Here is a 16,615-nt window from a genome sequence, read left to right as displayed (position 1 = left end):
AATGATTTTAAAATTAAATATTTTTTTCATTATAATTAATTTTCTTGAATAAAATTATTATTATTTATAAAATTATTTTTCTGATAGAAGTATAATTTATCGCAAAATAAATGAACTATTTTTCCAGCACTAAAATTGTAAAAAGTCTTATTTTACCAATTTTAGAAAAAAAGCTTTTAATTTGTTAACATTTTCTTTAATGATATTATCAAATATAAATGAATTAATAACAAATTTAAATAATGTATAGAACTTATTTAGGGAGCTTTTAATAATGATATATCAAACAAAAGAGATTGACAATTGTAACAAATAAATATATATATTGTATATGTTATACTTAAAATTTAAAATACATTATTTAAATATGTTATTAACTAATTCATTTTTTATAATTTTATTAACTATACTTTAACATATTTACAGTTTTTTAATCATTAATAATAAACAATAATTTTACTATCCAAGAAAATCTATTATAATGAAAAAAATATTAAATATAAAAATAATGTTAGTATTAAAAAATATTATATTTCACCTTCAATCTTTTTTAAATTTACTTCTTTTATAAATTTTAATAAATAATTATTTATATAAAAAATAAAAGATGTAATTATATATCTAAAACAAATTTTAATATTACGAAAAATAAAAAATACCAGTTATTGGTGGGGCACACGAGTCGTGTTGTGCCAGCGTCTTTAGTTTACCTAATTTTAATTTAAAAAACTTAATTTATAATAATAATAAAAACTCCAAAATTTATATATATATTATAAATTTATTATTAAAAACAGCTCCAAAACTGATATTATATATATATATATATATATATATAATATAAATTTATTATTAAAAAACATCTCCAAATTTGAATAATTAAACATTTATGATAATAACGTGAATTCTAAAATTCTATTGGTTGATTTGCGTGGAGCAAAATTGCATTAGACACGTCAGCTCTATAACCGTCGAAGTCTCTGGATTTTCGTCCCCAGCGAGACCCTATTTAAAGCTTTATTTCCCCTTTCTTGGTTGTCTCTGTTTACAATATAATTGCATACAAATTCGTTGCAAATTCTCTCAAATCGAAAGCTCAGATCATCCGTATATTGATTCAGTTCTGGAAAATGAAACTCGATCAAAGATTATGGCTTTTGGCATTGGCGTCGATCTTATTCGTTGCCCTAGAAGCGAAAACCCTCGACCCCTACAAGGTATTTTTTTGTTATTTGACTTATTTCAGTTCCATTCGAGTGTAATCAAGTTTCTAGAGTGACTGTTTTGAACTTCATCTGTTTGGTTTTGTTAATCTAGGTCTTTTGTCCATTATTATGTCTGAATTTCAGATATTTCCCTAATGTTTATTCTTCAGCATTGGGTTTAAACTTCTTTTGCTCCTCTATGTCAGATTCTGGGGGTCGAACGCACTGCAACTCAGCGCGAAATCCAGAAAGCTTTTCACAAGTATGTTTCTCCTGTTGACTGTTGTCATCTTATATTTGGTTGCTGCTGAAATTTGGATGAATTATGTTATCTGAAATTTTCAAAATTGTGACAATAGGCTTTCACTTAAATATCACCCTGACAAGAACAAGAACAAGGGTGCACAAGAGAAGTTTGCTGAGATCAATAATGGTACAGATCATAAACTTTAACTATTCATTATTTTGTTCATTATTCAATAATGTTAAATTCATGACCTGTTTCCAGCTTACGACATCTTATCGGATGAAGAGAAGAGAAAAAATTATGATTTGTATGGAGATGAGAAGGGTCAGCCAGGATTTGATCCTGGGAGTGCTGGGAATCAAGGAGGGGGATACTCTTACTTCACGAATGGTGGACCTGGGAGAAATGGTGGATATGGATCTAGGCCTGATGAATGGCAAAACATGGATGGGCAAGGAAATTCCAGATCATTTTCTTTCTCTTTTGGAGAACCAGGAGGTAGTTCGTTTGGTTTTGGATTGAATGACATTTTCTCCAATTTCTTTGGAGGCAACAAGGATGGAGGAAGTCAGTCTGGCAGTTTCAGTAGTTCTTCCAGGTCCCAACATGGATCGAGAAGTTCTCCTGAGAGCATTCGTCCAATCAACTCCAAAGTTTATAAGCAAGAAGTAAAAGATAAAGGGATAACATGGTTGTTTCTTTTTCATGGTCCTTCAATGAGGAAGCATGATTATGAATCTCATGTTGGGGAGGTTGCTAGAAAATTGGAAGGAGCACTGAAGGTATGAACAATCTTGTAGGTTATTATTGTACTGGAAAATAGTGATGCAAAATGTGCTTAACCTAAATTAACACTCTCAGTAGAACCAATTTATTTTCTTCTTTCCATGACAAATCTAGTTCATGTTTTTAAGGTTGGTAGCATAGACTGTGGAGCTGAATCATCCCTCTGCAAGGAACTGGGAGTGTATCTGAATCGTTCTCCTAAGGTGTATGTGTACTCATATAGAACCAGGGATGATGCATCTCTGGTGGAGTATAATGGGGATTTAACTGTGAAAGATTTGAAGATATTTTGCCAAGAACATCTTCCAAAGTTCTCAAAACGCATAGACTTGAATCGTTTTGATCCATCTTCCAGCTCTTCAGAAAAATTGCCCAAGTTGTTGCTTCTCTCAACAAAGAAAGACACCCCTATCATATGGCGTGTGCTTAGCGGGTTGTACCAAAAACGCTTTATCTTCTATGATGCTGAGGTAGTGTATATTTGTATGTAATACTTATTTTTACTTTTATGTAGGCACTAGGCACCACCACATGTTAGACCCTTGACTCCCTTATTTGAATTATACAGATTCGTGATGTCTCTGACCCAATGTTAAGAAAGCTAGGGGTAGATACTCTTCCAGCTATTGTTGGCTGGCAATCCAATGGAGAAATGCAAGTTCTGAGAACTGGAATTTCTGTGAAGGATATAAAGTCAGCTGTTCAAGATCTTAGTGCTTTACTAGATGGATTCGAGAAAAAGAATAAGAAGGCAGGTTATTCTAGTCAGTCCAAAAAACCGGAGTTTGAACAGAGTGATGAACGTGTAAAAGTTCTCACGGGCAATAATTTTGATGATGTTTGTGGAGAGAACATTCCTGTTTGCATAATTGGTGCTTTCAGGTCGTCAAGGGGAAGAGAGAAGCTTGAATCTGTTATATCATCGGTTAGTCAAACTAAATCTCTTAGACCTTTTTCAATTTGGCCCATTATCCCATCATCAATCACATTGTTAAAATCATACAAATATCAAACTACCTTCTATTTATGTTTTAGAAAATATATACAAGGTTATTTTGAAATAACCTTATGGATTCGTTGAGAAGTTAAAACTTGGTTGGTCTTTCTCCAGGTTTCTCAAAAATCATTCTTAAGAAGACATAAAACGGCTTACAATGTGAAGGATCCTGTGTCTTATGGTCTAGTGGATGCTTCAAAGTATCCAGCATTCTTGAACTCATTGGAAAAGTCTGGATTCAGATCACAAGACAAGATCTTGATAGCATACAAACCCAAAAGGAGGAAGTTTGTATCTTTTACAGGCGATTTAACAACTGAAGCAGTGGAAAGGTTTGTTGCTGAAGTTCTCAATGGCGATGTTGTGTTCACAAAGACAAGGCAGAGGCCAGAGTTCAAATAAGATTATTTTATTACTTTTTTGGATTTCGGAGAAGTGAACCAAGTTTTGAGTGTGTATAGTCGAAGAGAAGTTGCAATATAAGGTATTTGTAAAATGGTTTGGTTTGGTTCAGTTCAGCCATAGAAATAGAGCTCCTTTAGTATCAGGAAGAAGCTGTCTTTGAATAGTATGTGTAAAGTATTAAACAGTTTTGTGATGAAAATTTAAAAAAAATAGCATCTGGGTAATAAGACCAGACATCCTTTGATGGAACCAACAGATTTGCAGATTTATTCTTTTAGCCTTTAACATTTTGAAAATCAGAGTTATTTTTAGCAGTTAGAAAATGGATTAGGGTGGTATTAATAGTCTTTTTCAGGTGTTAGTTGTACTGATTGATTGGAGCGGAAGGTTGAGACAACGAAGTCTCGACGAAAATGAAATGTTCAAATTTCAGGGCGACATGAATTAGGAAAAATTTCAGGGCGACATGAATTAGGAATGATGGGAGCATCATCTTCTTCTTTTCTTGTCGATAGGGCGATATGAATTAGGAATGATGGGAGCATCATCTTCTTCTTTTCTTGTCGATAGGGCGATATGAATTAGGAATGATGGGAGCATCATCTTCTTCTTTTCTTGTCGATAGGGCGTGTATATTGATGTTTTATTTTAAACTTATTTGACAATGATTGTCATAACTTATGGTTACTTTCTTTCCCATATACAATTATCAGTGATTAGTGAAAAGTTTGATTTTCTAAGAAACAAATACTTTAATTATGTATTGGATTATTTCTTCAATACCTTAACGATTTTCCATTTATTTGTTGAATTTTCGAATGTAGATGTAGAGCCGGATTTTTGGATGTAGATGTATGGCCGGGCCAACCATTTTATTTATTGCGAGTATGTTGGCCCAACCATTCTATTGTTAGGCAGTCCATTTATAAAAAAAATAAAAAATTTAAGTTAAATTTATTCATCTTTTTAACATAAAAGTAAAAATGTGTAATTCAGTGGTTTAAACTAAAAATAAAAAAATTTATTTAGTTATGAATTTAAAATCTTACCAAAAATAATTTTTTTAACATTTTCTACCATTCTCCTGCGGACCAAACAATATATATATTCCACTAAAGGTAAATAAAAAATCTTAATGGATTTAATAGAAAAAAATCTTTATAATTCGTAATTAATTAATACTCAATTATTGTGAGATTTAAAATGAATCTCTGTACTTTTAAATTTTATGGGTTATTTTTAAATATATATTTTTTTGAATGATATATGTATATAAAAGAATAATGAGAATTGTTTAAACATACTTTTGATATATATAAAAAAAAAAAAAAAAAATACCAACACTTTTTCTTTAATATATAATATATGTTGATATTCTTATTTTATATTTATTATCTTATTTATAGATATTATTATTTATTTTATTATTTAAACTCAATAAACTTATTATAAGTTATAATATATGACAATATTTAATTTATATATTAATATTATTTTCGAATAAATCTAATTAGTTTGATACTTTAAATTCATTACTAAATCATTTATTTTTTATTTTATGAAACACGCCATAAATATGTGACAAGTGTTTCTCTCCTAACCTCTTTTTCAGTTTTAGAAATCCGGGATGTAGAATAATACAAGGACAAAGATGGTCAAAATAGGGAAATATTGATGTGAATCAGATGAAGAATGGAACTAAGTCTATATATGCAGATGTAGGCATGTAAGTGGTTATGTTTGATTTTTTTTTTATTGGTTTCGATTTTTCAAAATTTATATGTTAGATTCGGTTTGGTTGAGTTTGATAATTTCATCAGTCTTTTCAATTATAAAGCGTCCCGCGGGTTTTAATTCAAACTGCTTTGTTAGGGTCGGTTTTTCCCCAAAACCGAATGGCGATAGAGTAGGGATGGTATTTGTGTACTCGTATCGATCTCATCAAATTATTCCACTAAATATATAACATTACCAATATATTTATTTATTCTTCATATTTTATAAGAATTTTAAAATTATTTCTTTATATATTACTATATATATATATATATATTAAAACATCCGTTTATATAATTTTATAAAAGATTTTTATTTTTATTTTTGTAGATAACATGGTATAATGGTGGTATGCGAGGATTCCCAAAACTGAGCGAGAATGATGTTAGTAAAAAAGTCTCTAAAATAGAATGAAGCGGGAATTATAAACGCATTTTTCGTGTCCCAATCCGCCTTATTGTCATCCTACAACTAATTGAGAAACATTTAACTTAACAAAATATATATATATTTTTTTTAAATGATACATGTATATTAAAAAATAAATAAAAATTGTTTAAGCACAACAATAAAAGATGACATGAAAAAAAAAACATAAAAAAACGATAAATAATAAGTTATCGAGCTCGTAAATTTTTGATAAAAACAAAATATATATTATAATATTAATTAAATTAAAATGAGTTTAAGAAAAAAAACATCGAATATACAAAATAATAAATACGTGTATCAAAATTTAAAATCTTAACAAAAAAATGCATTATACTTATTATTTCCCGTATGTTAAAAAGAAAATATATATATATATATATACGATTGATCGGTTAAATCATCGATATTTTATTATTTAAACAGTGAATTGAACCAGACATATGGTTAGTCCACTGATCAAAACTCGATTTCGATTTGGTCAATAGAATAGATGTCATTTTTATCATTTCCATAATAGGCCATGCATGTTAAAAAATTGAGAAAGCTTTTTTTCGTGTTTAGGAATATAAAGTCCATTAGCAAGTTATAATTGTCATTATTTTTTTTAATCATGTTCCTGATTTTTTATACAATGTGTAATAACATGTGTATGAACAGGTTTGAACATGACATAACGATAATTTGTCAAACCTAAAAAATATTTAAATCAAATCTATAGAAAATGGTACGTTTACGTGTAGGTAACACAACATGATTTAGGGTCAAACGCGATCGAAGACTTATGTTTTATTTTTATTTTTATTGATGACACAAGCTTTTTTTCTATCAATTCCATGTGGTCCCTTTTGTGGGTATGTTTCAATGTACTTGTATGGTATTTTCCATAGCCCATATTTTTCAACTTCTATTGAATTGAAAAAAAAAAACTGTTTGTATATGTGGTTTTCAGAAGTGCCAGTTACAATTTTGCCACTACTCATGAAAATGACCCATGGAGGATGTTGAAATATTACATATGCTATTATAATAATAATATTTTACCATGTGATATTAAAATGATAGAGATGATTGCAAGTACTAGATAATCATAAGCTATATTAGACTTAATTAATTAAGATGTCATTAAAGTGATATCACATAAATACATATTATATTGTGTTGTTTAACTAATTAAGTTACTCCATTTAAATAATATTATCTTGTTGGAAGTCTTTTCATCAAAGTTATTATATAAATACAAATTTGAATATTTAAATAAAATTTTCAAAACTATCATTTAAAATTTTTTTCGCTTTTTTTAACCTTAAAACTTAGTTATAAATTCCAACTTAAATAATTATAACAATTTCCAATTAGATCTGTACATAATTGCATATCTTGATATCTGAAACGATATATTTCATGTCGACGAAGCTCAGAGAACATGTTACTGAAAATAGACTTTGACAATGAATTTGTGTCTATCCTATTGGATGATGAACCTAAAGCCACAAGAAAGAAATCGAGACATAGCTTACGTAGATGGAAAATTTGTTACTTAAAGAGATTTATCATTACATATTTGATAATCAAATAAAGCGTTTGAGAACCGTGAGAGAGCTATAAAAACGTAAGTTGAATCGGAGATGTATTTGTAGTGACATTAATTTTTGAAAATGATCGAAAAGCCAGTTATACAAAGAAAACAATACAAAATCTACGTCTCCTCTGGGCTTGAGAGTTTAGAGTGAACAATATAGTCTATGACAAAGACTTAAGAGGCAAGTAAAATTTAGAAGTTAGAATGCAATACACAAATGATTATGTGAAAGTTATTGTAAATGAAGATCAATATAGTTAAATATTATCATTAAATAAAATATAACTTTAAAGCAATAACTTCAATGTTATTACATATGTACAAATAGTTTACAAGAGAATAACCTACATAGGGGATTAATTCATTCATTAAACTATCTATCTCCCAATTTCTAATGAATTAAAAGAGACATCCTCAAGAGGAGATGACTTATCATCGGTTGAAATTGCCGACCCTAATTGGCTTCTCATCGATCCATAAGCATATATAGAGATTGCATAGCGCAAATCTTCCTCGATCCTAGGAATCGAATCGTCTCCGTCAAGGTAACGCGTTACTTGTCTCATACTAGGCCTAGATTTTGCATCCGGGTGACAACAAACAAGGCCGAGTCTCAAAACTTTCCTCGCTTCTTCAGAGTCATATTCTCCTCCCAATCTAGTATCAACAAAATCAATCATATCCGTTTCGCCCCTTTGAAGATGTTCAATTATCCAATCCACCAACATCATATGATCGTGATCCACATCATAAATGATAGGACCACGTCCACAAACAATCTCAAGTACAACTACCCCAAAGGCAAACACATCCGAGCTGGTTGAAGAACTCCCGGTTTTCGCCAACTCGGGAGCAATGTACCCTATTGTCCCCACAACTTTCGTGTTGTGAGAGTTCTGCCCGTGGCTATACAACCTCGCGAGGCCAAAATCGCCTAAGCGAGCTCCCATGTCGCGATCAATAAGGACATTGCTAGCTTTCACGTCGCGATGAATCACCACTTGCTCCCACTCGTGGTGGAGATACAATAGCCCCGCCGCCACGTCATTCATGATTCTCATCCGTTGATCCCATCTAAGGATGCATCCAACCCTAGGCTTGAGTAATAAAGTATAGAGACTCCCTCTTGGGATATAATCATAGATAAGTAATAGCTTGTTCTTCCTCTTGCACCAACCTTGAAGATTCACCAAGTTCTTATGCCTTAGACGGCCTAAACTTTCAATTTCCGCGACGAATTCCCTCATCCCTTGAACCGAATCGTTACGAATCTTCTTAACCGCGACCTCCGACCCCGAACTAGGTAAAACACCTTTGTAAACCGAACCGAATCCCCCCGTTCCAATTAGCTCTGTTTCGTTGAACCCTTTTGTTGCTAAATGTAGATCTTTGTACTTAAACCTATGTGGGTAATCCATTTCCCAATCTTCCAAACGATCGAATTCACCCATTCTCCTTTGATAAACAATGAAATAAGCAAGAGCTCCGAATAACAAAACTATCGAACTAGATAATGCACCGAGAAGGGCTTTCACAGTAGAACTCAAACCTGTGCGGCGTTTCTTCGTTTTGGGCGTGAAGGGTAGATTGGAAATATCAATGGGGGGCGCGGTTCCTTCTGTGGTAAAGTTCCATCCAAGGATGTAATGAGAACTCGTCTTATGCCCTGTCGCCGCCGAGAATCCAATATACATTTCCTCTAGAAGTGAACCAGGTAAATTGACTTTTCTAGATTTCAGAGGTCTAGGCTTAGAAACGTTAAGAGGAGCGATTGTTATGTTAAGGTAATTGGTATCTCCGTCGAAATCAATCCATACTTGAATCGGATCGCCAGATTCCATTGAAAACTCCTCCTTCTTGTCCGAATCATTGGACGGAAGATACGCAACAGGCTCAGACGCGATTGAATCCATTCCATTGACGTTGATCCCGATGTGATTACCGTCTGTATCCGAACCCTCGTTGAGTCCATTAACAGTGTCGAATTCGACGGCTAGAATGTGGTTTGAATCCTCGGCGTCGTTTGTTGAATTGAAGATACCCATGTAATGACCGGGTTCAGCTCCGGGGAAATCCTTTTGAGGAGAAAGAGTGAAGGCGAAACCGAAACCGCCGTGTGGAGCGTCTGGAGAATCGATGGCGAAGATGAAGTATGTGCTGAAGGATGAAACGTTGATTGGGGATGAAGTTGAAGAGTTTTTGGTGAAGAATTTCATTGGAGATGGGTGAAACGCATGGCCGATTACGTTTTTTGAAAAGTCGGTGAGTCTTAAGGCGCCGAAGGGTTGAGTAACTTGGGCGGATCCTTGTAGTTCGAGATTCGACTGGTTGAATCCTGTGTATGAAAAACTCAATGAATTGGTTTGATGAATGAAATGAAAGAGAAGAAGAATGTAAAGTGCAGCTGCCATTTTTGTGGAGGCAAAAGCTTTGTATCTCCTATTCTTCTATGCATCTTCAAATGATTACTTATAAAGCTAGAAGGGGACACGGTTTTCCATTGCTAGATTAGAAACTTCCTCAAATTTTCAGGAAATGAAATATCAAATTGATTGATAAAAGTCAGAAATTTAATTCGTTTATATATATCATTATAGTTTTTTTTTTATATTATTTTAACGTATTATTTTTTTATTATTATTTTATCATATTTTTAAATAAAATCATATTTAGAAATGTTTTGGATATTTCTTTTTAAATTAAGTATTATGTTATATGGTATGAAAATGAATGTACATGTAATCTGAGAAAATCTTTTATTATAATTGAAGTTTTATATAATACAATTCAAAATTCGAGCATCATATAATATAAACTATCCAAATTCGAGTTTAAAATAGTAAATAAAAAAAAATCTACAATTATTAGATATTTATATAAATCTTCGTACTTTTATTTAACCCTTAACTATTTTTATATTTGGTATTATTTTTTGTTTTGTTTTAGTAGAATAAATAAATTGTTTAAAATTTGTACCTAAAAAAAGAAGACCAAAATAATATGTTTTTATTAAAAATTAAAAATAAAAAATTTCAATATATTTTTCGATTGTCAATTACCCAAATACATACTAAAGTAAAATAAATAATATCGATAACAAATTGAAGGGGCAACAAAATTATACCAAATAAACTATTTAGCAGACTTAATTTGAAAAATAATAATTAGGTTGGTGAATTATATATATATATATATATATATATATATATATATTAAATCGTGTTCTCCCAAAGTATAATAGAATAACGAAGGTTTGATTCACCTTATATGTTAAATCTTGCATGCTCTTCATCAAATAATAAATTTTATTAAATACGATCTATTTTATTATACTAATATTCTTATTTAATCGTTTTAAATTATTCTTTTTATTTGTTTTAATTTATTCAGTTTAATCGTTAGAGTTAGACCGGTCTAACGTATCTCTGAGATAGATAGTGGTTATTGATTTTTTTTTCTGATTTTTTCCTTATAAAATTATATTTGATTAAATATTTAAAAAACTAGTTTTTAAGTGTTAAAAAAAATTATAAATAATTAAATAAAAGATAATTTTGATATTTAAATATATAGAAGTGTAATTAGATGATTGAAATGATTGATTAAATGATGATATAAAATTGTAGAAAAATCCTAATAACCAAAGTTCCATCATTGAAGGTTGGCTTGTGTATAATAAATTATTGATTAAAATTAGTATAATAAATTATTATATATTTGCTTTATAAGCTAAACTAAATTAATTAAGTCAATGGACGACTAAGGGTTTATATATGACATTGGAATAGTCAAAATTGGGGGGATTTACACCAGTTATATGGAAGACTAAAGATTAAGGCATAATTTAATTCAATGAATTGTTCCAATTAAGAGATCATTGAAGGTTGGCTTGTTATAAACCATTTGTTTTATACGGTTTGCATAAAAGTACAAATGTAATTTTTATAATAAAAAAAATCCACACATCAATAGTTCCCTTACTTTATTAACACATTAATTATTAATTTTAAGCATACAAAGAGTCTAACTTATTTGATTTTTTTAATGATTTTTTGTATTGTTATTTAAATTGTTGTGAGTAATTTATAATTAAGTAGAATAGGGAAAGTGGTTATATGAATTATAGCTTAACATATCAACTTGAATAACTTGTCTTTGAATAGTGAAGTTTTGTAACTTCACTAATTATTCAATTAACAACTAATGAATAACAAAAATGAAATATAAATGGTTCTTCTCGACTGGACACTTAATCGTAAACTGTTTTTATAAATTTTTAATATTGAATTGTGATATTCACACATAAATATAATATTTATAAAAAACAAGCAACAAAAGTTTCAAATAATAAACTTACGAGTATAAGATATTTTTTAATTTAGAAATTTAGAACGTTAAATTCAACTTAAATTTTTTTAAGTGATAGCATCACAATATTTGTTCTTAAGAATATTGTTTAATTAGTAGAGACTACAATTCACATATTTAAGAATCACACAATTGGTAAAGTTATTCTTTTTTTTTTATTAAAGAATTGTTTTTGTTTATACGTTAATCGTAGCTAGAATTTTAAATATTTTATTGGTTTTGAAACTCCATGGGATCTCTTCATTTTTGGATTTTAACCTCACGTTATAGGAGTTTGTGTTTGTATGTTTTATAAGATTTATGTATTTTAACATATAAATAAATACAGTTCTATTATTCAAAATAAAAATAAGCTTACAAATCATTTTAGTAAAACAAATAATGTTATATGTCATTTAGCTTTATTAACCATATTTTCAAAAGAGACTAATATAAATATAAGAAATTTAATAATATTTTACTTTGACTTTAAAAGATAATATAGTTTGAACTAGAAGTTATGCCATTGGGATTTTAAAGTTAGTTTTAAATATATTTGTAAATGGTTAATGCAAAAATATTGTAAACGATAATCGTTTAAGTATAATAAAATAACAACAACCCATTTGAAAATACCTTTGAAAAATACGAAAAAGAACCCTCTATTGCCTATAGCCAAATAATATTTGGCTAGGTTGCTCTGAACAATAAGAAGGGGAGAAGTCACCCGGTCCTATCTTTGAATAAGACAATTGCCTACGTTCGAGCTATTCGACTTTTTACTGAGTCGACTTCTTAAATCGAATCTCGTATAATGTGAAGATGATAAGATAGTGTGAAAATAATAATATATAGTTTGATTTAGACATGTCTATCAAAATAATATTCATTCATATATATATATATATTCTATAATTCTATATTTGTAGATTTATTTGTTATACCAAGTACAACGTCACTTTCTTATATGAACACTAGAAAATCTCAAATAAAAAATATTGTTGGATATTATAAAATATTAGTTGACTAAATAAATAAAAGTTAGTGTCGTTGAAGTGTATACAAATGATCAAATCTTAAACAAATGACGTGTTGCTCTCACCTAAATTTAACAAAGAAGAATAATGGCTTGAGCTAGAAGCTTCCTCGCTAGGTCAATAAACTTATGAATTTATATTTAATTATTAATTTTTTAAGAGGAGTTTCTTCCTTTTCAAGAAAAAGAGTTAGATATAAAAAAATAAAATAAATTAATTTCCAAATAATACAATATAATATTTGAACACTCAAACTATTAAATGATAATTTAGATATTAAACAATATCAAATTTGTAAAAATTAAAATTACAACTGAGATATCATACACTTTTTTAGGTTGACTAAAAGACGAAACTTGTTTGAGTTCCAAATAATGAGTGAAAAAGTAGATCAAACTGAATAAACCAATTAAGTAGAGCAAAAGGTTTCGAAGAAAATCATAGGTTACGAAGTGGTGAAGATGTGCCACCCACAGGATGATCAACAGCTAACTTTGGGGGGTAAGCCGATGAAAGGTAGAGGGCAGACTAAACTAATAAGGGCGAAGAAAAGAAAGCAAACTCTGTCGATTACATTTAGACAAACCACACAAGGCATGAACCTCTGCCGTATAAGAGTTGGTCCGAAATTAGCACTTCGGGAGCTCTCGCGAAGAGAAAAGGACAATTTTATGTTTCCATTCGTCTGCGATCATCATAAGCGGTAGTAAAAATTGTCCGAAAAATATTCTATACCAAATAATAACTGGTCATTTGTATATATATGGTCAAAATAATGAGAAATTCATAAAAAAAAAATGATAATATTTGTTAGAGGTATTTCAAATGTAATATCAGTTCAAAATAACTAATTATTGAAAAAACAAGAAATAACTCCAGATTTAACCACTTCATCTTTTATCGTTACAAAGATGATGAACACATACTCGAAAAAAAAAGTCACTAAAATAATCGACATGGATGAAAAATAAACTTCCCACCAAAAACTGAGTTCTACACGATATCCAATCTAGATAAACATAATATCAAATTTACTAACTTAAATCTCAAAACCAGAAACCGAGCCATTCTTGATATTAGAAAAATCATTAAACTAAAGTTTTTCTATTTTTATTTTTATTTTTATTTTTTTGGAGAAAGAATAGTTCGTTAATTAAATTATGTTAAATAATAATATTATATTTAATTTAATATTACAACAAAATATTTAATTATATATATAATAATATTAAACTCCTAAAACGGAATAATTTTATTGGGTCCAATGCGAGCAAAACTACTGGACTTAATATTAGGCCAATTCACATATGAAAAAAAGGCCCAGATTAAAAGCGAATGGAAATCAACGGCCCAACATGAATTTGGTTAGGAAATTAGGGCGCGGCCGCATATACTCAGCCTGAAAGGGTTTATCTTCTTCCTCATCTCCTCATCATCATCTGTGAGGAAGCAGAGTCGCAGGTAAGCAGGCGCTGTGAAAAAGTCCGGATTCTAGGGTTCCTATCTCAGCTAGCTCTTCCGATATGGTTTGCCTCTTTCTTTCTCATATCGCCTTCTCTTTTCTATGCTCTCAATCTCTATAAAATCGCGCTAGATTCGTTTTTCCTAAAGAACTTCAAAATCTAATGAGTACCATTCTTTTGTGATGAACAATCACTCACGATTTGATGTCCGTTGTAGACTTTATTACCAGTATGATGCGTTATAATGGAGAGTTATTTGTTCTGACTCAACGATTTTGATACTTAATGCATCACATTAGGTTTATAATCGATACGAATAGACCAGTTTCAGTTTTGTACATTTAGAATGAAATGAATATTCTTTAAGATTTATCTGCTGCATTTACTTGTTATTCTTCTTTTGACTATCTGCTTTATTGATTACCAGGCGAGAGGATTGAAGAAGCACTTAAAGAGGCTCAATGCGCCCAAGCATTGGATGCTTGACAAGCTTGGTGGTGCATTTGTGAGTAACCTAACATCACAATTATCTTGTTTTCTTCTATTATGTTAAATGTTGTAGATGGATCTAATGTTATTTAATGATTTAGGCTCCCAAACCATCATCTGGACCTCACAAATCTAGGGAATGTCTTCCATTGATCCTCATTCTGAGGAACAGGTTGAAGTATGCTTTGACTTATGGTGAAGTTGTCTCAATTGTGATGCAACGCCATATTCTTGTTGATGGAAAGGTCCGAACTGACAAGACTTATCCTGCTGGTTTCATGGGTATGTAAAACATTATTCACAACCTTGCTTCTTTGATCTTTTGTTTGTAAAGAATCCTGTTTGATAGAAAAAAGTGGTTTATTGGGTTCATTACCAATATATTCTTAAAATTTAGTATTCTAACTTATCTAAAACCTGTAATTCTGGTTCAGATGTTGTGTCAATTCCCAAGACAAATGAGAATTTCCGTCTCCTTTATGACACCAAAGGTCGTTTCAGACTCCACTCTATCAGGGATGATGAGGCCAAGGTTTGTCCTGGCCAATTCTATATTTTTAGTAACTCCCTAAAGAATTTAAATGTTTAATTTTGTTCTTCTTTTGACTCTGCAGTATAAGCTATGCAAAGTTCGTTCAGTTCAGTTCGGATCAAAGGGTATTCCTTACATCAACACTTATGATGGAAGAACTATTCGCTACCCAGACCCGCTCATCAAGGCTAATGACACAATCAAGTTTGACCTAGAATCAAACAAGATTGTTGATTTCATCAAGTTTGATGTTGGGAATGTTGTGATGGTGACTGGAGGAAGGAATAGGGGTCGTGTTGGTGTTATCAAGAACAGGGAGAAGCATAAGGGAAGTTTCGAGACTATTCATGTACAGGATTCTACTGGTCATGAATTTGCTACCAGATTGGGCAATGTGTTCACTATAGGTAAAGGAACTAAGCCATGGGTGTCTCTTCCTAAGGGCAAGGGTATTAAGTTGACTATCATTGAGGAGGCTAAGAAGAGGCAAGCTGCCCTTACTGGTGCAGCTGCATAAGAACAAAGTGTGAAAACAGTTCTCGTGATGAATGGTTGGTTTTTTCTCTCTATTTTGATGTTCTGGTTTTGGACCATTTTATTTAACCTCTGAATGACTTTGTTATTCTCAGTTGAACTTTGTTACTCTCATTTCTTTCTTCCTTTAGTAGTAATACTTTATAAGAGTAACATTTTTGGTTTAAGAATCCACATGCTTCTTATGTTCTTTAAGGATTATAGACCTGTTTTGAAACTACTATTCTGTTATGATTTTGTGCAACTTGATGACCTGGGTGTATTTGTTAACTTTAAGGATTCAATAGGTCAAATAATGTCTCATTTGAAAACACTTTAATTTTTATTTATTTACCTAGATTTTGATTCAGATGCAAAATTGTTGAAGAAATCTGTTTTTTTGCATTTTGATCAGATTCAAAAACTCAGAAATGGGACTTTAAAATTTTTGCCTAAGATAATTTAGGTGTTACAACTGACTATATATATCAGTGCATAAAATCAAAGAAGCTGAAACAGTTACAGTCGAGTACTTATTATATCATTATTTATTTATAGAAGATTATTATTGTTGCTATGGAACTTGAATATAAACTAACCATCATGAAATTGCGAAAATACGCTTGAATATTCTCAAACAAATGAGAATATTAATTTTCTTCTTTCTGTTTAAGGTTGTTTCATACCATGTCTATTACCCAACCATTCTCAATTTAGCAACATATTCTGCAATCATTTTTTATGGCTTCAACCTATCTGACACAACAATAATAAAATTGTGATTGATGAACCTGTTATGTTAGAAAA

General features: G+C 30.5%; 3 protein-coding genes across 3 annotated transcripts; 2 read left to right on the top strand and 1 right to left on the bottom strand.

The window, feature by feature from the left end:
- The first annotated feature begins 1,056 nt into the window (after positions 1-1,056).
- On the top strand, positions 1,057-3,917 carry LOC124933860 (dnaJ protein ERDJ3A). The gene is made up of 7 exons (XM_047474300.1): positions 1,057-1,217; positions 1,412-1,467; positions 1,565-1,638; positions 1,714-2,234; positions 2,367-2,708; positions 2,807-3,163; positions 3,350-3,917. The coding sequence occupies exons 1-7, from the start codon at positions 1,131-1,133 to the stop codon at positions 3,635-3,637; spliced, it is 1,725 nt and encodes a 574-aa protein (XP_047330256.1). The 5' UTR covers positions 1,057-1,130; the 3' UTR covers positions 3,638-3,917.
- A 3,780-nt stretch (positions 3,918-7,697) lies between these two features.
- On the bottom strand, positions 7,698-9,838 carry LOC124936033 (lectin-domain containing receptor kinase VI.4-like). Its single transcript, XM_047476483.1, has one exon. It carries the CDS (start codon positions 9,836-9,838, stop codon positions 7,805-7,807), a length of 2,034 nt encoding a protein of 677 aa, XP_047332439.1. The 3' UTR covers positions 7,698-7,804.
- A 4,351-nt stretch (positions 9,839-14,189) lies between these two features.
- On the top strand, positions 14,190-16,030 carry LOC124936086 (40S ribosomal protein S4-1-like). The gene is made up of 5 exons (XM_047476545.1): positions 14,190-14,337; positions 14,702-14,779; positions 14,865-15,045; positions 15,198-15,295; positions 15,378-16,030. The coding sequence occupies exons 1-5, from the start codon at positions 14,335-14,337 to the stop codon at positions 15,810-15,812; spliced, it is 795 nt and encodes a 264-aa protein (XP_047332501.1). The 5' UTR covers positions 14,190-14,334; the 3' UTR covers positions 15,813-16,030.
- Positions 16,031-16,615: the final 585 nt, after the last annotated feature.

The sequence above is a fragment of the Impatiens glandulifera genome, chromosome 4, assembly GCF_907164915.1.
Source record: "Impatiens glandulifera chromosome 4, dImpGla2.1, whole genome shotgun sequence".
Taxonomy (NCBI): Eukaryota; Viridiplantae; Streptophyta; class Magnoliopsida; order Ericales; family Balsaminaceae; genus Impatiens; species Impatiens glandulifera.
The sequence above is the reverse complement of the archived record's forward strand: the minus strand, read 5'-3'. Positions and strand labels throughout refer to the sequence as shown.